The sequence below is a fragment of the Etheostoma spectabile genome, chromosome 9 (assembly GCF_008692095.1).
Source record: "Etheostoma spectabile isolate EspeVRDwgs_2016 chromosome 9, UIUC_Espe_1.0, whole genome shotgun sequence".
Classification (NCBI taxonomy): Eukaryota; Metazoa; Chordata; class Actinopteri; order Perciformes; family Percidae; genus Etheostoma; species Etheostoma spectabile.
Genome location: NC_045741.1, coordinates 15,296,231 through 15,322,433, shown reverse-complemented (window position 1 = coordinate 15,322,433; position 26,203 = coordinate 15,296,231). Strand labels below are relative to the sequence as shown.

General features: G+C 38.3%; 2 protein-coding genes across 4 annotated transcripts in view; one reads left to right on the top strand and one right to left on the bottom strand.

Annotated features, from left to right (window-relative positions):
• Window positions 1-9,268, top strand: part of LOC116695514 (dipeptidyl peptidase 9) — a 15,884-nt gene extending 6,616 nt beyond the window's left edge. For all 3 annotated transcript variants that reach the window (XM_032525816.1, XM_032525814.1, XM_032525813.1), the window contains exons 11-21: window positions 467-644; window positions 901-1,060; window positions 1,669-1,748; window positions 2,229-2,399; window positions 3,618-3,753; window positions 4,852-4,997; window positions 5,389-5,535; window positions 5,897-6,049; window positions 6,252-6,394; window positions 6,639-6,750; window positions 7,961-9,268. In XM_032525816.1, the coding sequence (XP_032381707.1) occupies window positions 467-644; window positions 901-1,060; window positions 1,669-1,748; window positions 2,229-2,399; window positions 3,618-3,753; window positions 4,852-4,997; window positions 5,389-5,535; window positions 5,897-6,049; window positions 6,252-6,394; window positions 6,639-6,750; window positions 7,961-8,053 (1,519 nt within the window). In that variant the 3' untranslated portion in view covers window positions 8,054-9,268. The remainder of the gene's footprint in view (window positions 1-466; window positions 645-900; window positions 1,061-1,668; window positions 1,749-2,228; window positions 2,400-3,617; window positions 3,754-4,851; window positions 4,998-5,388; window positions 5,536-5,896; window positions 6,050-6,251; window positions 6,395-6,638; window positions 6,751-7,960) is intronic.
• Window positions 9,269-9,871: 603 nt separating this feature from the next.
• LOC116695515 (angiopoietin-related protein 4) lies at window positions 9,872-12,754 on the bottom strand. Its single transcript, XM_032525817.1, has 7 exons — window positions 12,236-12,754; window positions 11,959-12,069; window positions 11,704-11,794; window positions 10,948-11,061; window positions 10,572-10,667; window positions 10,201-10,479; window positions 9,872-10,091 (listed from the first exon to the last, which is right to left on the bottom strand). Exons 1-7 carry the CDS (start codon window positions 12,689-12,691, stop codon window positions 9,910-9,912), a joined length of 1,329 nt encoding a protein of 442 aa, XP_032381708.1. The 5' UTR covers window positions 12,692-12,754; the 3' UTR covers window positions 9,872-9,909.
• Window positions 12,755-26,203: the final 13,449 nt, after the last annotated feature.

Sequence of the window (26,203 nt, the reverse complement as noted above, 5' to 3'; positions counted from 1 at the left end):
TGAGCTCTCTGTTTTATCTACAGAGTGAGGCATCACACTCCTATTCCGTTTTTTTTGGGAGTCACACATGCGCAGTACCTAGGGCAGCACTGCTAGTTAGTCAGTTGCATAGTATGAGGGCGTGCTCGCTAGCAGCTAGGCGAGCATTATAACGTGTGTTACAAAGTGTTTGTCACAGAAGTAAAGGCTGGAATACAATAGAGGTGTTTGGAGCAGTTTGTGAATAGTGTTTTCTGTTGGAGATGTTAAGTCCCTTTGGCTGGACTTTCGGCTTTTTCACTCTGTAAACCTATAATATGCACAAAAATACAGTAATAGGATAACATCCTTAATAAAGAAAAGGAGAAAAGCCAAAAAGCATAATATGAGCACTTAACACGTTGCCAAGCTCTAAAATCCAGAATTGTGTAACCTGGAGTCTGTGTACTGCCCATGCCTCACAGGTCTTCCTCTCTCTCTGTGTCAGTGCTTGGGCAGTCATGATGGAGCGACGGCAGCAGCATCTCCAGTTGGTCCTACTGCCTCCAGCGTTCTTCATCCCTGCAAATCAGGACGAGGCCAGCAGGCAGAAGAGCCTGGAGGCCCTTGGAGACAATGTACAGCCCTTCATCATCTACGAAGAGACCAGCGACATCTGGATCAATGTGAGGCCCAACACCACATTCTTCCAGGGCTCTGTTCATATTGTAGCCTACAAGTTTCTCAATTCATGTCTGGCTCAGTTATGATGCTTTCTGTTACTGTGAGCAGCATTTAGTCAGTTGTTGATATGGCTGTTTTTCCTGTTTTTGAGCCCCACTTTATGAGTTATGCCCATAAGATGGATTAATGTTTAAAATTGTTCTAAAATAGTGCAGCTTTCAGTTCAACAAAACACATTATGATCTATTTGTCTGTCAGGTGCACGACATCTTCCACCCGTTCATCCAAACCAGGGATGATGAGATCAGCTTCATAGCAGTAAATGAATCAAAAACATGTTTCTGCCACCTGTATAAAATCACCACAGTGTTACAGCAGGGCAGCTACAACTGGGCCAAAGGCTACACACACTCTGAAGGTAATATCATCAACAATCACAGGCTGCTGTCACACATTCACAATTCGGGTGTACCCGACAAAATGTCCTCCTAGAACATATTATTTATTTAATTAATTACTTTAGTTATGAAAATGAAAAAAAAAAAAAACTTGTATGTTTGGTATATAATTTAACCCGACCATTACCATACCAATTTACTTCAACAGGTTGAAAAACGGAAATATTTAACAATAAGCTTCACTGGTTGCTTAGAATTTTCTTATTTCTTACATTTTGATTTGGTTTAGAAATGCATGAGCTACATGTTTCTTTTAGTTCCAGTCTCTTTTTTGCCAGTTTAGTTTCAGTCTAGTTTTGAGTAATCGGTTGTCTGTTGTAGTTTTTTTATCCCACTGATGTATTTCAGTTTCATTTTTATTAATTTTCTTTTATCATTTAAACAAAACTCATTGACCCACATGTTTCCATGAGGCACCACTGGCAAAGATATTTTAAAATTATTTATGCCATGCAATGGGAAAGTGATTGTATTACAATTAAGTAATTTAATGTTTCCTGTGGTGTCACACAGGTCAATTTATCTATCAGTTTATCTATCAGTTTATCCACATATCTTCTCTCACCAGATGATTTCAAATGTCCAGTCAAAGAGGAGGTGACCATAACAAGTGGGGAGTGGGAGGTGCTGGCCAATCACGGATCAAAGGTAAAGCCCTGGCCACATAAATGTTGAAGGTTTTCCAAAGCAACACTAATTTCCCCCGCCCAGCCACTCATCAGTACACTGCATTATAAATTACATTTGAGATGTGCTGCATGGTGTGCAGTACATCTCAGTGAGCAAAGCAATAACATGAGCACAGTTAACGGTTCTAGGGTTTGTTCTTCAGGGGTCCTGCATCAAGACGTTTAATAAATTATTTTTTCAGATCAATTTGGAAAAATGCACAAAAACAGTGTGATAATTGAACTGAGCCAGTGACTACATATTTTTCTGTAGAATTATGACCTTATCACATATTCATAATTGTCAGTGTGCAAAATATGACAAAAGAGTAATTAGTAAAATAATGAATTTTATAAGAACTTAGAAAATAAAAGTACCAAAAGCAACAAATGGAAGGCAGGCATGTATGGTAACTGAAGCAAATTTTATTGACATTTTTTCTTGTTGTGCTCTGTGCAGCGTTCGTCCAGTCCTCAGATTTGGGTGGACGAGGCAGCAAAGTTGGTTTACTTCCAGGGAACTAAAGACTCTCCTCTGGAGCACCACCTTTATGTTGTGAGCTACGACTCGCCAGGTGAAATCGTCCGACTCACCAAACCCGGCTTCTCCCACAGCTGCTCAATGAGTCAGGTATGTAAGGCGCACACACACACACACACACACACACACACACACACACACACACACACACACACACACACACACACACACACACACACACACACACACACATATCCTGGCATAACTCAAAATGATCGGGTATTGCCTTACAGTTTTAAACCAGTGCGAGTGGGACCTTTTCCACAATTTTTCTTTTTTTTTTGCGTACACAAAAGTTGCTCAGGAAACCTGAAAACTTGCATTATTTTTTTTTTTTTTTATTTTATTTTTTTAAAGATTATTTTTTGGGCATTTTTAAGCCTTTAATCTGACAGGACAGATGAAGATACGAAAGGGGAGAGAGAGGGGGAGTGACATGCAGCAAAGGGCCGCAGGCTGGATTCGAACCCGGGCCGGCTGCGTCGAGGAGTAAACCTCTATACATGGGCACCCGCTCTACCAACTGAGCTATCTGGGTGCCCTGCATTATTTGGTTTTTAATTAAAAAACAATTATTTGGGATAACATAGCAACCTGGTTTACTTTTGCCTCTGTAGAAAATATATTAGCAGCAATACTCCTGATTATAAAAACTACATACAGCTTAAATTTGTGATTGAAATGAGGGTTTTTCTTTTTCTTTTTTTTCTTTCAAGATTATTTTTTGGCATTTTTAGGCGTTTTATTGTTGGCAGGACAACTTAGACTTGAAGGGGGAGAGAGAAGGGGCAATGACATGCAGCAAAGGACTGTAGGTCAGAAGTGAACCCGCGGCCGCTTTGTAGAGGACTGAGCCTCTATGTGGGCCCGCTATCTACCAGGTGAGCTAACCAGGCGCCCTTGTCTGCGCTCTGTCTGACCACAGCTACAACACAGTGTTGAAAACCTGAAACAGACATAGAACTGTTGTTTATTTTATATGTGTGTAATAACAATACCCATGCTGTTTAAATGCTGTTTCACTCCAGTTTCTGACACAATTACTTGATACAATTAGATTATATACAATCTTGGAACAAAATATCAACCATTAGCACCCTTAAAATAAAAATATTGGTTTTGGCATCAGCTTTCAAAACCCCATTAGCATAACAAATTTAAAACAAACAGCGGCAGTTTGTGTTTCAGCATTATGGTGTCAAGTGTTTTTCTGGATTTTGTTTTCCTCCATGGATTTCAGCAGGAATATAAAATAGTTGAGGATGCTGTTTAACCCTGTTTTGTGTTTTTGTTTTTTCTTCCATACAGACCTTTGACATGTTTGTCAGCCATTACAGCAGCTTGACCACAGCACCCTGTGTGCATATCTACAAGCTACAGGGCTCAGACGATGACCCGCTGCACAAAGAGCCTCAGTTCTGGGCGAGCATGATGGAGTCCTCTGGTACTGAAAACAAACAGTTTGTGTATAACAGATTAAATGTTGTCTGGCAGCTGTGACTGTGTTTTTTCCGGTTTGTATTGCCCATTTAAGATGACACTCAATATTATTATTACATTTCAGCATGCGGTTTTTACAGGGGGGGATGCATGGGATTTCCACCTTCCTGATCTACACTTCCCTGCCTTTGAATTATTTTTATCCCCAGTAGGGACAAAATGTATTCTCCCCCTTAAAGTGATCAATGCTACTTTAGCAATAGACCATAGGCCATTATATACCTAAAATAGAAGTATTTTTAACTAAGTTAAGTGCTGCAACGTGAACAGTCTATAGTGCCATAAAATGATCAAATCTGAGCGGTAATTGCTGGTTGTATTTAGGTGCTACAGAGCTGCGGGACAACGGCTACCGACGGCATTTGTTTAGCCGCCAATACATGACTGCAAGCCAGCTACAGGCACAGCCAGATGGCAGTCGTTTCAGGGCCCACGGTAGTGGAGTCAAGCCAGAAAAAGTGAGCGTCATGCGTCAATGACAGTTAAGTTTAGGCACCAAAACAACTAGGAAAAAGATTGTGTTAAATTAAAACACCCCTAAGGAATGAACTTCTGGGGTAAAAGTATTTTTGTTATCCCCATAAAGTGAACTCTGCTCTCCGACTTGAAAGCCCTGTGTTTTATGTTGTTGACAACACATTTTTGAGATTATTTTCCATTGGATATTGAAGTTCATGAATAAGTATTTTGGCATGGCTTTTGTTTCAGTAAGCCTCATCTGGACTGCAATTCATGAAAGTGCAATAACTTTTATATGCTGTGCTATGTTTTTATATGCTGCCATTCAACTTGTGCAATATGAATATTTATGCTGCGGTTTATTTTATTTTTTTAACACAAGCACACTTTGGTATTTATTTATTTTTATACCTCAAGTACAAGTACTTCTGTACAGTAGTACTTGCTTTTAGTTAGAGCAGTCTTTATGAGCCAGTGGAACAAATTTTCATTTATATATACACTCTATGCATGCATGTATATACAGTTGAACGACAAGAAAAGCTCTCTATATCTATCTAGCATATATGTTTTATTTTTCCAGGTTCCCCTTTTGACTGCACTCCTCCAGAGATCTTTAGCTTCACTGGGAAGTCGGGCTTTGAGCTGTACGGCATGTTGTACAAACCAGAAAAATTGGTCCCTGGCAAGAAGCATCCCACCGTTGTCTTTGTCTACGGCGGTCCGCAGGTTTGATCTCCTCCACTGTCATTTTCTACTGTCATCCACTATGTCATTTTATTCATGTCATGTAGACTTAAATGAATGCTTTTACTTTTGATTCTTTTATTTCATTTTACTGATAAAAGTAATGTACTTTTACTTAGGTCAGAATTTAAATGCAATACTTATTACTTGCAATGGGGTTGTTTTACTGGGACTTGGTAGCTTTTTACTAAAATAAAGGACCTGAATACTTCTTCTACCACTGACTGCAACAGGGATCAAACGTGTGACTGTGATGATGACAAAGTAACAGACAGCCAAAGCTTCCATTTAATGGAGATCAGAAATTAATCATTGTATCAGCATCCTTATGTTTTTTGACATTGTTGTAACCATGTTTCTTTCTTTCTTCCAGGTCCAGTTAGTGAATAACTCATATAAAGGAGTAAAGTACCTGCGGCTGAGCACGCTGGCGGCTCTGGGCTACGCTGTGCTGGTCATCGATGGACGAGGCTCCTGTCAGCGGGGACTGAAGTTTGAAGGAGCTGTGAAAGACAAAATGGTAGTTAACACTTGAATCATCTGTCTGCTTCAGGACAGACCGATTTAGAGGAATGTACATAGTGTTTTATTTACATGTTGTAGTCTTATAGAAGACAATCATTAATTTACTGATAATGAAAGCTGGTGTTTTTATGACCTCATTACTGTATGATAAGATAGGCAGCTTGTAGTCAAGCAGTCATCATACTCAAATAAGATTTACATGTAATTGTACTGCATGTAACAAGAAGATTTTTTCCCCTGAGTTTGTTTTGTAACCGTGTTGTAAACTTGTAGAAGTGAATTCCTACATGTATGTAGATTGGTAGTGAAAGGTTGTAAATGGCAGGCAAGTTACCCCTCTGTTCTCCTCCAATCAGGGTCAGGTGGAGATTGAAGACCAGGTGGAGGGTTTGCACTACGTTGCAGACAAGTACAAGTTTGTGGACCTGAGTCGTGTTGCCATCCATGGCTGGTCGTACGGAGGCTTCCTCTCCCTTATGGGCCTCATCCACAAGCCTGATAGCTTCAAGGTTAAAACCATCAACGTTTACTCTATCATTGTGCTAAACTGGTGTGATGTAATGTACTCTACTACCAGCTCACCTGTTACCATTTCAACTGCATCATAGAGAGATATAAGATCTCTGGCATTATCCCCCCCACAGTTGTCAGATTATTATGTATAACTCAAAAATAATTCCTTGTTTGACTTCCTGTTTGCGTATTTTTCAGGTTGCCATTGCAGGAGCTCCGGTGACGTTGTGGATGGCCTACGATACCGGCTACACTGAGCGATATTTGGACACGCCTGAGAAAAACCAGAAGGGATATGAGGCTTGTTCAGTCGCCCTGCATGTTGACAAACTCCCCACCGAGTGAGAACCGTGATTTTAAATGACACTGTGTTTAGTATTTATGCCTAAAATGTAATCACATCCTACTGTACTATACTTACCATACCTTGTGTTATCTACCTCTTTTGTCTACTGGTAGGTAGATGTTTATAGAGGGATTCTAGTCCTTTCCTGTTAGCTGTAGTATTATTTACATTTCCTGCTACAAATGTGTTTGTAAACATTTGGGAAGAAACTAAGAATTGGATTGTTGTGCTTCACACAGGCCCAACAGATTGCTGATCCTGCATGGATTTCTAGATGAGAATGTGCACTTTTTCCACACCAACTTTTTGGTATCTCAACTCATCCGGGCAGGGAAGCCATACAACCTGCAGGTAAGAAGATTTACTTTTTATACTGACTTTAGTTTAAATTGTAATGACGCTGTGAAACAAAATCTGGATGGGCTTTTTCATAAAGTTTAAGGAGGTCAAAACTCAAGCAACAACTTGTATAAAGAAACACCTTTCTATTACAAAGCATATTTAAAATGGCTATATGTATATGGTTGTGTTGATGCCAGCGGCCTATTTGGACAAAAGTGGAAGTGTTTTTACCACACATTCTGTCGTAAAGGACTTTTCTTGAAGATGCCGTAATGCGAGGAATAATTTCCTCACACATAAAATCATTAATTGACAATAAGAGAATATGTTACAGATGCATCGTTGCATTTCAATTGTTACATGTGGTAATGTGAACTACTCTGGATGTATTGGGAGCTTAACAGGGTAATGTTGTAACTGTCACAGTGTCACGAGCCCAGGCATTAAGAGTTTGTTGTAGCAACCAACGTAACAATAACTTTGATTTATATAGCGGATTTTATGAAACCCAAGGACACTTTACACTGGTACAGGGGCAGTAGGCCAACACAAACACTGACTAAAGGAATAAAACATTGGCGCTAAATGGAAGGGGGACGTAATTTAATGTTTGCTACTGCCGTACAACCATCGCTCAATCTAAAGTTGTTTTATGAATGAAATGGACATAAAACATACTTGAGGGCCAACTCGGAGTTGGTTTAATCTACAATCCCATAATTGTCTCTTATCTGTTGAAAGCCCAACCTAGTGTGACTCGGGTTTAGCCCGTCATCTATCTTTCCCTTTTAGCTTTTAGTTCTTTGTTTATTTCCTTTTTTTACTGTGATGGTCCTGCCCCAGTATATGTCATAACTATAGCAGATAACTTTAAATACGATTAGGCCTATATAAAGAAGTATCCTGCTACAATTTTAATAATTTATAATTTTATACTTGTTATTGATCCCCTATGGGAAAATTACAATTTGCACAGTCTGTTCTCACACTACACACACCTAGCTGGATACTCACCAACACAGTCTTTTGCGTTTTTACGCCAAAATCTGTAAACCATCAGAATGTGTCAGACCCAAGCAAAAGGATAAATAAAAAAAAAATTGTACTTAATAGTCTATCGCAAATCAAGAAAAATAAATCTACAATCTTGGAAAGCAACAATCCAGCTGATCCTGTAATGGTTGATGATTGTTAAAGTTTTTTTCTTCGGTTTTTCCAGGTTTATCCCAACGAGCGGCACAGCATCCGATGTCCAGAGTCTGGAGAACATTATGAGATTACGCTGCTGCACTTCCTCCAACAAAACCTCTGATAAGCCTTTCCACACATTGATACTTCCTTTCCTCGCTTCCTAACCTCCTCTCCTTATCTACTCTTTCCCTTTCCTCCATTTATTTAAACCTTCTCCTTTCACTTGTTTTTATGATGCGCTGAATTCAAGCTTTGCCAAACCGCATCACACCTCGAATTGTTTCATCAGTCTTAAAGGTGCTGAAGCATTTTAGCGTCAATAATCACAAGATTATTATTCCGATTTTAGTATAATTACCATAAATGAGTTCGTCCCTGAGAGAAAGAAGACTTATAGTTTTTACACTGCATTTTACAGTGGGAAGTCTGCTGGATTGCTTTAAGCCCCAAAACATCCTAAGCATCCTTTGTCCTGGAAAAATGGCTCTAAAGCTTTCTGAGCTTGTAGTGATGGCAGGCAAAAAACATCACAATGCGACTATGATGCTTAAAATGCTGCTCGCTGCACCATTAACAGAACTTTTTCAGCAATGCAAAAAACTACAGAAGTGGACCTGCCGTGCTCGGTTTTCACTTTTTTTGTGCCATTCCTTTTTCTTTTTTTTAAATTTTTTTTAAATGAACTCTTGTATTTGTACTTTGTTTTTCCGGGACTTGTCTGATAAAGTTATCATTTTTCCATGTCTGTGAATAAACACTGGAGTGAAGTTTGTAAACATAAAGTTCTATAAGAGCATACACGCAAGCTCTTAACCCCCTTGTTGTATACTCTGTGCCCACATGCTATTATAGATGACTTTTTATGTGCTTTCCCACACACACACAAGCTGATCTACTAGAGAAAAAAAAGTCACAGGCCACATTTTTATTGTGTATTGTTAACAAACATATTTTTATGGATTCTTATGCACTCATTAAGGTGGAAATATGTAGCGACATGTTTCTGTTTCACTCACTTGCTTGCTTTAATCTTTCCGGGAAACTTCTTTTTCTTCTGCTGCTGAGGACTTTTGCACATATTACGTATATTTGCCTTGGTGCCAACAAACTGACCTGTAAGATGATGTATGACACAACTGTTGGCAGTCTGAGGTGCCTTGCAAGAGTTTTTAGAGCGCCTGCTCATCCAGTATATATCAGGGAATCCTACGACGATGAAATGCCTTGTTACGTGTGTGTCTGATGACTATCTGTAAGATGAGCTACCATAACCTGTTCATGGTTTAATGTACTCCAAGATATTGAAGAAATAAACAGAAGTGAACAATCTTGTTTTAAAGTCTTGTCACCAAATGAAAATGAATTATTTTTTAAAAGTATTTCATTGTATTTTTGTAAAATAACACACAAGATTCCTCTTCTAAAAGTTCAGGCAGTTCTAAGATAAACATACATAAAAATTTAAACAAACAAATTAAAATCAACCTCAGTGAATAAGTCAGATTCTAAAACAAAATGCTAATTTTCAGTCAGGAGGACAGATTTAACTCAACTTCTCACAACATGGGCATGGACCTGCTGATGAGTGGTTATTGTATTTGCGTGCTGTTGCACCTTTAAGCATGAACAAAGAGCCAAGATGTATTAAACATTTTTTTAAACTTTTATTTCATCCACTTAATTAAAGGAAATATGAAATGTCCAAAGTGTATACACGTTAAAAAAAAAACATTATTAAAGTAGAAATGTTTAAAACACAAAATATTACAAAAATAAGATTAAGAAGCCCTTATAAAGGGAATCAACACCTGTCAATATGACTGAACATGTCCACTAAGACAATGATTGATTGTATGGCACAGCATAGAAATATCTGATGATCCAGTGCACGTTCACACAGATCATGAAATGGAGTGAAATACAGTTTGATGTGTTTGTCTTCTTTGGTCCTCTGCTGTTTGAGACAGACTGATCTGCTTATTGCTTTATTGTGGAGGGTGCGATTTTCAGAAGAGTGGTCTTTACAGAGTTGTTTTTTCCGTTTGTGGACGTCCAAAACATCCCTTGTCTTCTGGATTGCTGTCCCCTGAGCAAGCTCGGCCTTCTGGGATATTTACCATTAAGGTTTGATTCCCCACAGCTACTGAACCACCAACCACCTGCAACAAAAAGAGCATTTTTATTAAATAAAGTTTTAAATCTTTCCAGGTATTAAGCCACTCAGACAGTTTGTGTGTTGAGGTTTTGGGGTCAGTGAAGCCGTCATACCTGAGAGCAGTTCAGCACAGTTGACATCTGCAGCTAGGTCGTTGTCTCTGTCGGCTGTAGAAAAAGGAAGACCCGATTCTCCGGTTGTCATTATTTTCTCCTGAACCCCAGATGAAGATTCCAGGTGAAGAGCGAACTTCTTCTCTTCTCCGTCAAGTTGTAGTTGATACCGAGCCTCCTGTTGTCGCTCTCCTGCCCAATCAGAGATCTCCACCTGCAGGACGTACTGGTCTTGTTTGGAGAGAGAGTGGATGTTCTCCAAGCCCAACCAAAACTCACCTGAGGGGACGAGAGATGTTTGGATTAATTGTTGCCCTTGAGGTTTAGTGATGCAGATATTTAAAGAACGTCTTTGCGCCAAGTTTTCTCACCATTTAGGTTGCCGAAACCTCTCTTGTAGCTTTCCCACAGCTGGTTGAAGTCCTGGGATCCATCGTGACGTTTCTGGATAACGGTCCATCCACCTTCTGCAGAGAGAGGGAAAAAAGATTAAGTTAAAGACGCTTATAACACAAAATAAATAATAAATGTGAGAGCCATTTGAATTTTTTTGGAACTCCTATAACTGACATGCAGCCATTTTGATCTAAAATGTCTCCTGTTAGCAGGAATGTTCTTTTAGAGAGTCTACTCTGTGATTTAAGATGTTGAGACAAGTGTAGTTTTGGCTAAAAAAAAAAAGTTGCCTCGCTTAGCTTCTAGCAGTGTAACCAGAGGACCTTTATGGAAAGTTCTTGTTTGACTCACCTGAAGTCATTTGACAGAGGACGTTAAAGGGCTGGGAGCTCTCTGGTTGGATCCTGTAGACGCCGCTGGCTCGCTGCCCACGTACAAACAGGTCGTGACAGTCTCTGGCCAAACCTGACAAAGCACAGAAAACTGATCAGATCATTGAGGTTTTTGTTCAGACTGAGGCAGCAGCGAGTGTTCAGTCAGGCTCAGGTATGAGTTTGCAAATTAAATTTGGTACATTTGCAAAAATTCTTGACTAATCACACTTGCTGCTTTTTTATACCTTGCTTGAGCTTTCTGTGTCCTAAGAACATAAAGTATAATAGGTGTGTTTGAAAAGATGCTGTTCTCCTGATCTTTGGACTGTATGTGAGCTGCTCTGCCAGCAAATCAAGTATTGTAAATTCAGGTCCAAAGGTGAAAGTTTGCTCTTATGTCACTTTAGGATACATGAATAGCTCCTTGGTGCGCTCTGTTTAATGTGTTGTAGATGTGTACTCTCAGGCATTTGTGTTTCATCTCAAAGTACTCGTATTTGTTTATTTACAATTAGTGCTTAAGGAGGAATGCCCAGAAGAGGAAATGAGGGCAGTTGCTACTTAGTAGTTAATTTTTCTAAGGCGGCACAAGTGTTCAGCACTCAACAGGTTAAACCCTTTTACAAAGTCTTTTCAACATCATCACTCATTTACTTTCTTTCCCTCATTCTCAGAGCCTCTTTGTCTCTATCTTTTTTAATTTTTTAACAGTTTATCTGATGTGATTTCTTACCTGATGTGTCTTTGATGATCTCTGCTGGCTCTCCCATCAGTGCCGTCTCCTCATCTCTCCGTCGGTGTGATTTTACTCTCTTGTGTGCGACCTGGCGGATCACAGAGAAAGGTCAAGAAAATTCTGATTAATCACTTACATTCATCATGTTACTGCTAAGGTAATCTCAGCAGTTGAAGGTCCCAGGTTTTGTTCTCTCTCTCACTGGCTAAATCACATAAGGTTTACAGTTTATTTTAATGTGGTGAAACTCACCTTGCTCTGTAGTGTTTGCAGGTACAGACTCTGTTTCTCCAGTTTGTCTTGCTGCTGCGTCATTTTCTCCACCAGCTGGTCAATGCGTCTGTTCTGAGCTGCTACCAGTCTCTGGAAAAATAAAACCTTTGGTCAGCTTCTGATGTAGGTTTGTCTCCAATAGTGCCACCCCATTAGAACATTTACTAGTCTGTGGTTTTTTAATTGTTATTTATCTCATTTGAGTACTACTCATTTTATTCCAGTAAGCTGTAAGAAAGCAGTATTTTCCTCTCACCTGGATTAATGAGACTCTTGTGTTTTCGCTGTTGTTGCTTTTCAATGTTGGCTCTTTAAGCACCTCATCCACCTTCTCCTCCAGTCTGTCTATCCTGGTGTGGATGCCCTCGCTCTGTGTCTTCACCTCCTCGGCCAACCATTCCCTCTCCTCCTCCTCCTTTTTGCTTCTTGCCTTCAGAGCTTCATCTTGCTCCTGCTGCCTCCTCTCCAGGTCAGCCACAGTGCAGTTGAAGGCCTTTAGTTTGGCATTGATGTCTCTCATCTGGGCTTTGGTCTTGTCCACGTGCTCCTTCAGACCCTGGCCCAGCTGCAGGAGGCCGTGAGCCACCACGTTCATGTCGTCCCAGGAGGCGTGTTTGGTCTGGCTCAGCAGAGCTCTTCTTTCCGTGGGGAAAGCGGTTGCTGCGTGCACCAAAATGGTCATCAGGAGGATGAGAAGCTGTGGCATCTTCATTTTTGTTTTTCAGTAGGTAAGTTGGTTCTGATGTGTGTCTCTCTCTCTTTCTCTGTTCTGTGCTGCTGAACTGCATTGTGAGGTTTTTATTGCTCAGGGCTGCTGCAGAAGGCTCCTCTGATTGGCTGTTGGAGCTTTGAGGTGGGGCAGGAGGGAAGCTGGGGGCGTGGATAGACTCTAATAGTAGTCAGTTACCCTTATGCAGACTTGGATCATGATACAATGAAAGGTCTGAATTACTGATTAAACACTGACTGTTACAGGAATATAACATGGATTCTGTTTTACTTTCAAAGCTCAAACTGAGGTTTTCTACCGAAGCCCTTTATACATTTATTTTATGTGGTTGATCTTTTTTTCCAGCTGTGTTCCTTGTAGTTGTTTGTTAAAAACTCAAATATTGTATGTAGGGCTGTAATTAACAATTATTCTGAACTAATAAACCGTCTACAAAATATCCTAGAGCTGACATCAAATGTCTTGTTTTGTCTAACAAGTTACCATGTGTTTTTCATCTCTGAAAAAATCCCAATTTTACATCCCCCACACACTGAATAAACTAAAACTATTTGTCTACAGTGTTTTCCATATTTCCTTTTTTATTTGTACATTTCATCCATCCATTACTTAAACCAACACCATATGTATAGTTTCAGCATTTTGGTTGAGTTTTGCGTCGGAGTGCAGATTGATTGGAAAAAACGTCAGTGAGAGGAGAGGAGTCAATGTGAGAAGTAGGGGAAAGTTCAACCCTCAGGCCTTTTTACGTACTCAGTCCTGACAAGAAAATCCAACAATTACACGCACACCCTGACACAATGCACGTGATGATGAGGTTCAGATGGTATGCCAAACTCTGAAACACACACACATGCAATACATTATGGAAACCCACATCTTCGTGACATATCAGAAAAACACTTTAAAAGAAAAGTGTTTTACTCAGAGAAAAGAAAAAAAAATGTATTGGTCAGATTATATAAAAGTATATAGAAAATGGATGTTGCATTCAACAAATGTGCTGCCCTTTTGTCTAATGTGATAATTGACTGAATATCTTCTTTGGGCTTTAAGGAAAATTTGATGGGCATTGTTGTACTAGTTTTCCACATTCTTACAAGCCAAGCAATCAGTTAATCAAGAAAATAATTAGCAAAAAAAGGTCCTTAGTTACAGCCCTAATCTCATGCATATAAAGAAAAATGGCAACATGAAGAACACACTAACATCTAAAACTCAGGGGATTAATGAAGTTATTACAATTCATTCTGAGGGGAACATGAATGTGTGCACTAACTTTAATGACAATAGTTGTGCAGACATTTAATTGAAAACCACAAATGTGAACCTCATGGCGATGCTAGATAAATAATCACCAAAGTCAGTAGGATTCATCCTCTGTGAACCACGAATGTCTGAACCACATGTCAGGACAGTCCATCCAATAGTTAGTATTCAATAGTATATTCTATGTAGAATATCTTAGTATATTACAATAGAGAGATTTTAGTCTGGAGCAGTGGTGGCCTGACGGACATGGAACAACGCTGCTAGTGAGCCGAACTAAATGACATCAAATGTCAAGGAAAGAAAAAAGGTCAGTGTGGTTAATGTCTGACTGAAGTCACTTAGTAACAAACTGTTGTGGTGTTAAACAAAACAAAAATTAGAAACCAATATTTGGAAATTTGTCATTAACAGTTCTCAACCACTGACTCAGCACACAGACCAAAAAAATAGCCTGCAAGGGGAGGTGGTTTGAAAGCTTTTTAAAACAGTTGAGACATTTGTTTTATTTCTACGAAGAAAAAAAACAACCCCTCATTGACGCAAAATGAAACCAGACGGCCAAAGAGGAACTCTCTTTGCATGGCATGTTGCACGATTGCAAAGTGCAGTAAAATGGAAGTAAAACAAACATTGACGTTTGTCTCGAACATGAATCTGGATGGCTGATTTCATTTGTTTGTACATGTATTCCTAATATAGTCTTTGGGGCATTTACCTGCTTTCACGTCATTGTTTGTACTGCCATGATCTGATCTGTGATAAAGTGCACGTATCTTCTGTGCTGCAGGCTGCCGTCCTGCACGTATCCTCAAACCTCTTTCTCTCAGCTGACATGAGGCGGAGCATTATCTGCAGCTCTGTCCTGAAACATCTGGACCAGGAAGTTTTTTGTGATTAGTCAGCGGTATCACAATAGAACACAATGTTTGACTTGTAGATGAGGTTGTGTTTGGACGAGGCAGCTTCCATGTCCATGCCTTGGCCCCCATTGCAATAACAGTTTCCTGTAAGTTGGAATAAATGTTCAGGAGGTTCAGACACGGGTAGATCTGAGGGTTTGTATGAAAATCACCGTAATTTAAATTTGTGGTGGTCATCATCAGAAAATGTTGTAACTGAATCCTCAGTCAGGATGTAAAGAACCAGTTAAGAAACATTTGACTTTTTTTTTTTTAAAAGGTAACTTTGTTTACCCATTTTGTTGACCCTGCTAGCACTTCTTTTTGGGCTATAATTCTAAATAAGCTTTAACATAAAAAAAGTATCTAAATAAAAACAGCACATAGGCTGTCTTCCTTCATTCATTTTAGTTTCTGTTCCTGTTTTTCATTTAATCCACACTCTGTATATCTTTATCTGTATTTATATTTCCATTACAAGTACTTACTTTTTCAATATTATTTATGGTCACAGGTGAATATAACTTATATCATGGTTACCTGCTTTCGCATTATCACTTTAATTACATATTCAATTTAATTTTAACGTCACTTACAACACTGCAATGTTGTTTTTTTGTACTATGGCAACTGCACTTTACTTTACAATACCTTATGTGACGCCACTTCACTTTACTTCAGTCTACCTTCTGCACATTGTCTATTGTTTGCCTCTTTGTCTTGTGTGTTTACTTGTTTGTTTTGCTTTCATTGTAGAGAATGCTGCTGTAACAAGCGAATTTCCCCGCTGTGGGATGAATAAAGTATCATCTAATCTAATCTAATCTAATTTTATTCCAGTGTGTCACAAAGAGTAAGATAAAGAATTCTGAGGGCCCAAGTCCACAGTAAAGCAGAACCATCCTTAACTGCTGCAGATATCTTAAAAGTTATCCTCGCCCCATGTCCATCTTGTATTCTACGTCCACAACGTAACTACGTTGTTTTTTTTGGTTAAACAGAAAGAGGTTTTAAATACGCCTATATCTGTATGGAACTATCTGAGCCTGTTGTGAAAAACAGCGGACGAAATTGACGATGCACATTTGCCCTATAGGATTATATTGCAGCCCGGTCTGCGGCTGCTGGTCACAGCGTTCTCGCCGGAGGTGGGTAGTGTAGCCAAAATTTTACTCTAGTACTGTTACTTCAGAATAATATGACTTGCGTAAAAGTAAAAAGTAGTCATTCAAATAATTACTTGAGTAAGAGTAAAAAAGTGCTTGGTGAAAAAACTACTCAAGTACTGAGTGACTTTTGAGTAACGCCTGACTTATTTTTTAACACAAGCATTCAATCAGACATAATGTAGCTGCTGTTTCACACTTTTACTAAGGTAAACATCATTTCAGTATGAGGTCAGGGGTGTTCCTCCTCGTCTGTGTCTGCACTGCCGACGGTTGATTGTTAACATTTTGCTTTGCTACGACTGTAAAGCTAACCCGTCCCGCCGCTGAGATTGAGTATGGTCACGTGACGAGACTGCAAACTACATTTGACTGGTGAAATACGGTCAGGTAGTAGAGCCTTTAGCAGAAGTCTCTCTCTCTGTCAAAATAAAACATTAAAATGAGGCGTGCGCGGGGGGGGGGGGGGGGGGGGGGGGGGGGGATAAAAACAATGATGCGTAGAATACCAAAGAGGTAAAAAGAAAAGTAACGAGCTCATTATAGCCTACTGTAGTGGAGTAATGGTACAGTTTCTTTTTCACAAATCTACTCTAGTAAAAGTAAAAAGTATAGGGATTTAAAACTACTCCTAGAGGTATAATTTTAACTTTCAAAAACTTACTCAAGTAAATGTGGTGGAGGAAATGTAACTTGTTACTACCCACCTCTGGTTCTTGCTAAATACTGGACCAATTTCAAAGATTGTTGTTCCCATCAGTCTTACACACAAAAACATAGGAAAATGGGGTCCATGGAGAAAAAAAAGAAGAAAAAAAATACCCTTTAATCCATCGTGGCTGTCACTGCTTTTACTAACTGTTAGTGTAGTAGTGTGTAATGTTTTAGAGTTTTGAGCTCAGAAAACAGCTGCAAACAACACTATGAGAGCAGTAAGAGTGAACCAAAACAGTAAAGTTGCGGACTGGAGAGCCAAACAATGAGCTGAAATTCATTGTACAGTAAAGCCACCACAGAAAGCAGTTTTCAGAAAGAAAGCTTCTGAAAACCCACTGGAGCTGGTGAACATAGAGGAGTATTTGGCAGCTAAAGAGCCAAATATTTCCCTCAGGTGTTGGTGGAGACCAAAAACAGAGCTACCGAAAGTGAATATTTGACTTACATCCATCAGGTGTTGCTCCACGTCTACTGAATGTGTAAATGGCCAACTGTTTGCTGACAAGTACGCCATATCAAGTTTATAATGTGATATGTCAGTTCTGCTCCCCACAAGTTATTCCAGCTTTAAAGTGATCCACTAAATAAAACCATGTAAGAAATACTTAACCTCTTTAGACAAAATTGTCTACAAAAGGTTTGTCACTTCATTTGCGTTATCAATTAAAAGATTTTAAAATCAAATTTTGAACTCTAAACCCTGCACCTTTTTAAGTGACAGGACATCTATTGATTAAAGGATTTTAAATGTTTTTTATGCTGTTTCTACATACTTACATTTTTAAATACATATTCCAGTTCAAGTTAGCCTTGAATGTAATATGAGAGTATGTCAAATGTGGATGTTGAATGCAGTGATGCCCTTAGATATTTTAGGCATTTAAATGATAATCTTCAAATAACAAACAAAATTATAATATTGTCCCTTAACAATATATTAACTGTGGTTATCTGCAATTTTCTACATCTTAACACACAGTTTTCCTCCTCTAACATGTCTAGAAACATCCCTGCGCCTCAAGGGTGCCGAGTACAACACATGTTCCATCAGATCTGCACATGTTCAATACATGAGGTTCCACAGAGGAGTAGGGGGGTGATGGTGGGAGTAGACTGCGTTTCCAGGCACCCAGTGGGTTAGTGTGTGAAAGGTGAGGGAGTTGCCACGTGTCTGGTATGTTGCATCAGCCTCTGAGGGCAGAAAATATCCACAGACTCTGTTAAGGATCATGCATGCTCAGCTGGAGGGCGAGACCAACTCGCTTGTAGCTCAAAGTGACAAAAACATCCAGAAGTTGTATGTGTGTGTGTTTGGGTGTGTTTGTTTCTGCGTGTGTTATTTTTGTCTCCCTCCCTCCCGTCTTTCTTGGGAAGCGTTCTCTGTCTCCAATGTATTGTTTGTAATTGTTTGTTGCTGTTCAATTTTCCAAAATAAAAAATAAAAAATGATTAAAAAAAAAGCAGCTCAGTCCGTAGGGAGTTGGATTGGGAACCGGAGGGTTGCTGGTTCAAGTCCCAGTATGGACCAAAGTACGGAGTATGGATTGGTAGCTGGAGAGATGCCAGTTCATCTCCTGGGCACTGCCAGGTGCTCTTGAGCAAGGCACCGCACCCCCCAATCGCTCATGGTGCTGGTCCAGCTGGCAGCCCACTCGCTCTGACATCTCTATTTGTGCATGAATAGGTCCTGAGCACGTGTGTGTATTTCAGGCATGTGTGTAGTGATTGCTAACAAAACAGAGTGGAAATTGTAATTTCCCCACTGGGGATCAATGAACAGTATAAATCTTTTTTGTTTAATCCATAACAAAACCAAAGTGTAAAAATTACAAGTTGTGGTTTTACAGTGGGTTACTTGGCTCTGACTAGTTCTTGGCAAGAAGCGGTGACTTTTTGGAGCCAGTAAAACTATGTGTAGTTTTTACACTAACATGTTAATTAATGAGCTTTAGAGGTCGATTGTGTTATCTTCAAGCTATTTGGCTGCTGGCTGTAGTTAATTTACTGTACAGACACAAGAGTCAATCTTCTCATCTAACTCTAACCAAGAAAGCAAATTAGCGTATTTCCCAAAATGTCCTTTTAACCAAATTTAGCTTAAAACTTTTTTTAAATAAAAACATTTTACATTTTTGTGTAAAGGAATTTCATCACATATTTTGTACCTATTTACAGTCAGTGAGAGTCATATAACATTTTCTGTTTCTACATTTTCAAGGAAACAAATCACCAAAAACCTGTTTTGTACTTTTATTTATTTATTAATTTGTTTATGAATTTATTTCAAAAAGTTTTAAGTTTTGGACAACAGTCTTTAGTTCTGGCCCGTCTCTTCTTTTAGTTTTTGGTCTTTTCAGTTCACTTGGCAGAAAAGAAAAGTGTGTGAAAGGTAACGTGAATGGTTTTGTGTGTTGATGTCATGGGGGATTTATAAAAAGCAGCTATTATTTACAATTCGAAGGTTGAATCTCCGTTCATTCACTTGCATCACACTGACCTTTTACCCAGATTCCCCCCTCACAGCATACTGGTGCTCCCGCTCGCTTTGGGACCCGTTTCCTTTTGTTTTTGTACAATCCGATTCTCCAGCTTGCACTTTAACCTAGAAAGCAGCGTTGTTTCGGGGAAACGACGGCATCCAACCCCTGATCAAAGAGACGTTGGCATTTAAGTCAGCGGTGTGCTGTGTAAATACCTTTCCTGTTTTAACATGTGAGTTAATTAGGTTTTGTATGGCTACTGTGAAACACTGCATTTATAGTTTAAAAGTGATTCAATCAGCACCTGAAACAGAAAATCAATACTTGATCATCACGTGACTTAAAGTTTCTTGTGTTAATTTGTCAGTTAATTATCTGATACAGTTTAAAAAGTACCATACAACTACTTCTCATTCTTTTTGTTTTTAGCAAATGTATAATTATGAAGCTTTCATGTAAGTCATATATTTTCTGGCTGTAGGTGATGTCAGGTTTTTTGATGGATTGCCTTGAAATCTCATTCAGACATGTATAGTATGGTCCCCAGAGGATGAATCCTACTGACTTTTGTGATTCTCTGACTCCTTTGGTGCCATCAGCAAGTCAAAGTTTCAATAATCCTGTGAAATATTTTAATATCAAGTAGATGAATGGGAACAAAATTGTGCTTGTAGACTTAGAAACAAGGCACAATAGTCAATGTAAAACTCTGCCCACTTCCTCAGCTCCGCACAGCTGGCCATTCACGGCGTGAAGTGGGGGTAAATGTTGGATTTTTGGTTTTTCAAAGTTTAGGAAGTCGGAAAGGTGGGGGGAGGAGGAGGTATGTAACACTGACCATGTGACAGGCCAACACATCAACGAAACACGACAGAATAGTTAGATTTCAAATGACTTCCAAAACGGCATATATGACCGTTCAATTTACTGCTGCACCGTGGTCGTTTTAAACAAGGCCGTGACATGACCCCGTGGAAATTTTATTGTGATCGTTATATTAAACATAACGTGTACAGTTTTGAATATATAAGTTAATCTTGTGAAAAAGAACTAGTTAAGGACAACAAAAATACTTAGTGTTGGCTTAAAATGATTCATGTAAAACAGACATCATTACAATACAGGCGAAGGTCTGTATAACTGTTAATTTCAAAAAGTGACAGTTGACAGGTTTTACACAGGACACCCCGGTCTCCTGAGTGAAAGTCCTGTTTGTTAGTTTGACATGCCCACCACCCCAACCTGCCTCCTTCTTATGTGGAATCTGGCGCTCTTATACTTCAACAACTCACTTTCTTTGTCTGCTCTCACAATAATTACTACAGCCACGGGAGGCCGCCACTGAACAAAAAACACATTTAGGGGTTGTTATGAGCTGCTTGCACAATCAACCCAAACGGTCGTTTTCTAGATGAGGACAGTCTGGACATCCTGACACGTTTAGTCTTGTTTAGACCTACTTGAGCCGTTGCTAGTGTACAACTTGGACAGGCCGTGTAGATTCAGAAGAGGCAGCTTCTGTTCAACAATCAAACAAACTAAAGGCTGTTTGAGAGCAGAAGTTGTTTTACATGACACCTCCCTGTATGATGTTATTTTGAAAAAAAAACCCCAGTTGACCTTTTTTTGTCAGACTATTAACCAGGTATTAACCTCTGCCTCAGTTCAGATATTTACTCACATGTGGCTTCGCTGGTTCACTCCAACCAGCATCACTTTACTTGGCTGTGACCTCTGCTGTGAGAGGGTCAAATCCCTTCTCTTACAGAGTTCACCTTTTACCCAGAAACCAAGAGGAAAGCCTGAGGCGTGTGAAATTGAAGAGAAAACCTCTGTGTAGGGCGCCCAGATGGCTCAGTTGGTATAGCGGCCGCCTATATATACTGGATGTTTGCTCCTTGACGCAGCGGCCCCAGGTTTGACTCCGACCTGCAGCCCTTTGCTGCATGTCGTTCCCTCTCTCTCTCCCCTTTCATGTCTTCATCTGTTCTGTCAAAAATAAAGGCCGAAAATGCCCAAAAAAACAATGTTTAAAAAAAACAAAAAACTTCTACATATTCAGTCTAAATGACTTTATTTGTAAACACATGTACAGACAGATTTCTGATTTATGTGGATTTTCACACAGCAGTTCATCATCGTTTCTTTATTGTTTAATGGTGATCATTTTTTTGTCGCACTGTTGCTTGCTCTGGAGGAGACTACTAGAACTATTGGGTCCTTGTAAATTCTGGAGTGTGGTCTATCTGTAAAGTGTCTTGAGATAACTCTTGCTATGAATTGATACTATAAATAAAATTGAATTGAATTGAATTGAATTTTAGAATTATTAGAAAATAGTCAGAGTTGTTTGCTTCTTCTGTGTTTTGAATTTTTTTGAATTTTATGTACTGCCGAACCAAGTCAATCGTCAGGAAATTATCACCCACTACTTTCATTACTAATTCATCTTTTAAGTCATTTCTTTGTCAAAACTGCCAAGACCATTCTCCAAACTGCTGTTTCATAAAATAAATAGGCCTACTTTTTGATCTAGGTTTTGATCTGTACAAACAAAATGTCACTTCTGGGACAATGGGTTTGTATACACTACAGTAAATGATTATTAGATTGATTATAATTAGTGTAGATTAATTATGCAAACATTTGGTAGTAAGACTTTGATTATTGCACTTCTTTTTCTGAAGCCAAACAAGGAGCTTGTTTCCCTCTTCAGTGGCCAAACTAATGCAAATGTGTTTATGACCTCTTCCTGTTTGGACTCTCCTTGAGGCCTGCAGTAAAAAAAAAAAAACATGTTTTGCTGCCAGCGTCTCTGGACTTTGATTCACACTAAGAGAACGTGATGGACGGGTATTCTCCTATCTCTATCCTGTCAGTACCACTCGCTGCTCAGTGGGGAAATTACTTTTTGTTCTTTTAAAGAGCTGCTGGCCTCAAACTCTGTTTTTCCTTTCCGGTAGCTCACTGTGTACAAAGGTTTCTACCACGGCAGAATAATAAGAGGTGAAGGTTCAGATAATACACAAAAGGTGTAAGATGTCACCTGTGAGCAGAGAGTACTGCAAATCATAAGAGAGCAATACACCCTCTTCTTCACACTGACTTTACAAAGACAAACCAGGACAATGAATAATTGTTTATCTTGATCAAGATGAGGGTACATTTTACGGTTTGATAAGAAATATAACATAACATAAAATCAGAGATCAGAACAGTTAATTATCAAGCAATGATAAGTTTTAACTTATTTAATTTTTTAGTAAAAAGCTCCAATAAACCGACTGAATGTTGCTTGTAAAATTTTCCATCAGGAGTTGGTGGAGTTTAAAGCAGAGGTGGAACTTGACTCTTAAACCAAAACTAATGTTGCTCTGTGTCTTTCAAATGTGTAATTTTGTGTTTATTTACTACCATATTCACAATAATAGGCCAAACAACCTGTTAACACAGACATCACCTTATAGAGTCGCTATAAAGTATAAGGTTAAGCTTTATTGTTATTATACAATAGAGGATTTAGACAATAGAATGCAGTTGTAGCCCCCTCCATGCTAAACACACAGAAATGTATAAATAAATATTCACATATTTTAATAATTAGAATATAATAAAATATAACAAATTATACAAACGTAGCAATAAAGGAAAAAACACTAATATTTACAAAGAATATACAATGTAGCAACAAATAAATCAATGTTCAAAGTTAATTCTTGAGCTACGGAACAACTGACTAAAGGGTCATTTAGAAGCTGTTCTGGAGCTAAGTCAGCTTGAAAACTATTAGATTAAATTTGGAAAATCAACAGTGGTTAGTTTCAGGATAAGATCAGTGTTTTATGTTCAACTGAAAATGAAAATATGTGTGCGTGTGCACAGACCTACTGTATATATGGGATATTTTCTTTTCTTATCACTTCACTTATACACTTGGTCCAGTGCATTACTAATTTAAACTGTTCAAATTAGAATAATATGACTGTTGATGTATTTCTCGTGCTCACTTATTTTTGAATTTTAAAAGTCAAGCAGGGCGTGTTCATGTCTCTTGGGTCCGTGACCCTCAGGACAGGAGGTCAGGCTGACCTGCAGGAAAGAGAAGCCATAAAATGTGTCAATGCTAAGTGCTAAGTAAACTAAGTGCAACTTCCTCCATCTGTGTGTTCCATCAGAAAATTGTCCCCATCCTTGAATGCTGCAAGCTTGTCATGGTTGTTGTAGGTCTACTTTCACGTCTACTTTCAGGTCAATAGCATCACACATACCAGGAACCATAACTAAACATTAAAGTGGCACTACAATTGTGGTGGAATTTTTAAAAATGTACTTACTGTGGGTAAATACAATGCCATTTAAAAATATTCTATTACGAGGTAAAACATAAAACCTTTCCCTGTGAAAGTAGAGAGGTACTACTTATATTAAATAATAACCACAGACTGTTGCCACTGTCACACTAAATGCTTGCTTTTTGGGGAATTACTGGAATTTTGGGGTCTTTGTAAATTAAAGAGTGTGGTCTAGACTTACTATATATGTAAAGTTTCCTGAGATAACTCTTGTTATGATTTGATACTATCAAAAAAATTGAAATAATTTGAATAGATCGTATCAAATAAGGATCTAGTCTCTGTAACGTCACTCATAGGTTTCTGAAGAGTCAAAATGAAGCTCCTTATGGCTTCAGCCATCGCCATCTTGGAAGTGCCTGACGTCTCCTAAATTCTTCAAAAATGGGCAAAGAGGTGGAGTGTGGATGGACTTAAGGCGGGCCGAAAGAAGTGTATAGTCTATGCTTGCCTCCTATGACGGCAGCCATCTGTCACTAAAAGCGGCCATGCCCTTAATTATGCACAACTTTAAGCTTTCATACAATTTAAACTTTAACGTTATAAAAACAATTCACCCCCCACCCTACAGTTACAGAGATGTTTGTTTGTTATTTAATGTATTTGTCTACTGCATTAGCGTTTCCAATGAGTCAGCAGAACAAGCTGTAAACGCATCAACTGACATATCTACTCCTTATAAAGTCATTATGGAAAAGGTGTGTCTGGTAAAAGTAGAGTATGTAATAAAAAAGTCATAAACAGTGTCCCTCGTGTCTCATTTTAGTAGGAATGATAGATGAGTTAACAACTTGTTATCTTGTTTTGTTAGCCTTATTTTTCAGAAGAGTTATTTTAAGTTGACCTACTTAAAGGCCCATATATTATTTTTATATAATTATTTGAATATTTATTTTGGGAAAATAAACGACATTTTCTGAGCTTCAAGACTGTGTTCCCATGTTCCTTGACTTCTTGGTCCACAAGCGTAAAAAAAAAGTCAGTATAGTTGTTATAAAAAAGTCTTATATGGCATAAAGACGTCACATGTCACATGTCAAAAAAAGTCAAAGTGTAGTATATCATAAAAAGTCAGAATAATAGATCATTAAAAAGGTCAAATAAGTCATAGGATAGTATGTCTTAATAAGTAACAAATTAGTCATGGTATAGTATGTTATAAAAAGTCATAAAGATGTCATAGCATTGTATGTCACAAAAATCATAAAAAGTCATAGTATAGTATGTCATGAAAAATCATAAAAAGTTATGATGTATGTCAGAAAAAGTAATAGTATAGTACAGTATGTCATAAAAAATCATAAGAAAGTCAGAGAATAATATATCATAAAAGGTCAAAGAAGTCATAGTATGTCTTAAAAAGTAACAAAAGAGTCATGGTATAGTATGAAAAAAAGTCAAATTATAGTACGTCATGAAAAGTCATAGTTATAGTAAAGCATATCATAAATAATCACAAACAAATCATAGTATAGTACGTCATAAAAAATCATAAAAAACATAGTGTAGCATGTCATACAAAAATCATAAAAAGTCGTAGTACAGTATGTCATACAAAAATCATAAAAGGTTATAGAATAGTATGTCAGGAAAAAGTCATAGTATAGTATGTCATAAAAAATTATAGTAGGCCTATAGAATGTCTTAAAAAGTAATAGTATAATGTAAAAAGTCATAGAATAGCATGTCATGAAAAAGAATGAAAAAGTCATAGTATTGTATGTTATAAAAAGACATAGTATTGTATGTCATAAAGTAATTGTACTGTAAGTCATAAAACATAATAAAAAGTCATAGACTAGTTTGTCATAAACAAATCCTAAAAAGTCATAGTATATTATGTCAGAAAATGCCAAAAAAGTCATAGAGTAGTATGTCAGAAAATGACTAAATAATCAAAGCATAGTCATGTCATGAAATACCATAAAACATTATAGAATAGTACGTAATAAAAAGTCATAGTATTGTATATCATACAAAGTCATGGTATAGTATGTCATAAAAGTCATAAAAAGTTATAGTATAAAGTACTGTATGTCATAAGTAATAGTATGCCATAAAAAGTCATAGTATGTTATGTCAAAAAAAGTGTTTACATTAAGTTACAGTATGACGTAATGCTGTTTCTCATTACCTTCTTAAAATCAAGCATGAGTTCCAATTCTTTTACTTTTGTGGCAGTACCAAAATTTAACTAAAACCAGGGGAAGAATAATGAGTCTGTTGAAACAATAGGACCCTCCTTAGACAAAAACACTTTACTCAAGGTCCACTGACAAGCTTTCCCTAAGCTCTTAGACACATCTTCATGGGTGGTGGTATTATCACACATTTTAATTTTAAATGTGGTCTTTTGTATTGGATGTGAATAGCCTTGGTCAAACTGGAGGGTCGCTGGTTTACGTCCACATACGAACCAAAGTACGGAGTGTGGATTGGAGGCTGGAGAGATGCCACTTCCCCTCCTGGGCACTGCCAGGGGCCCTTGAGCGAGGCGCTGGTCCAGCTGTCCCACTCACTCTGACATCTCTCCATTTGTGCATGAATAGGACCTGAGCATGTGCACGTGTATTTCAGGCCTGTGTGTAGTGATTACTAACAAAACAGA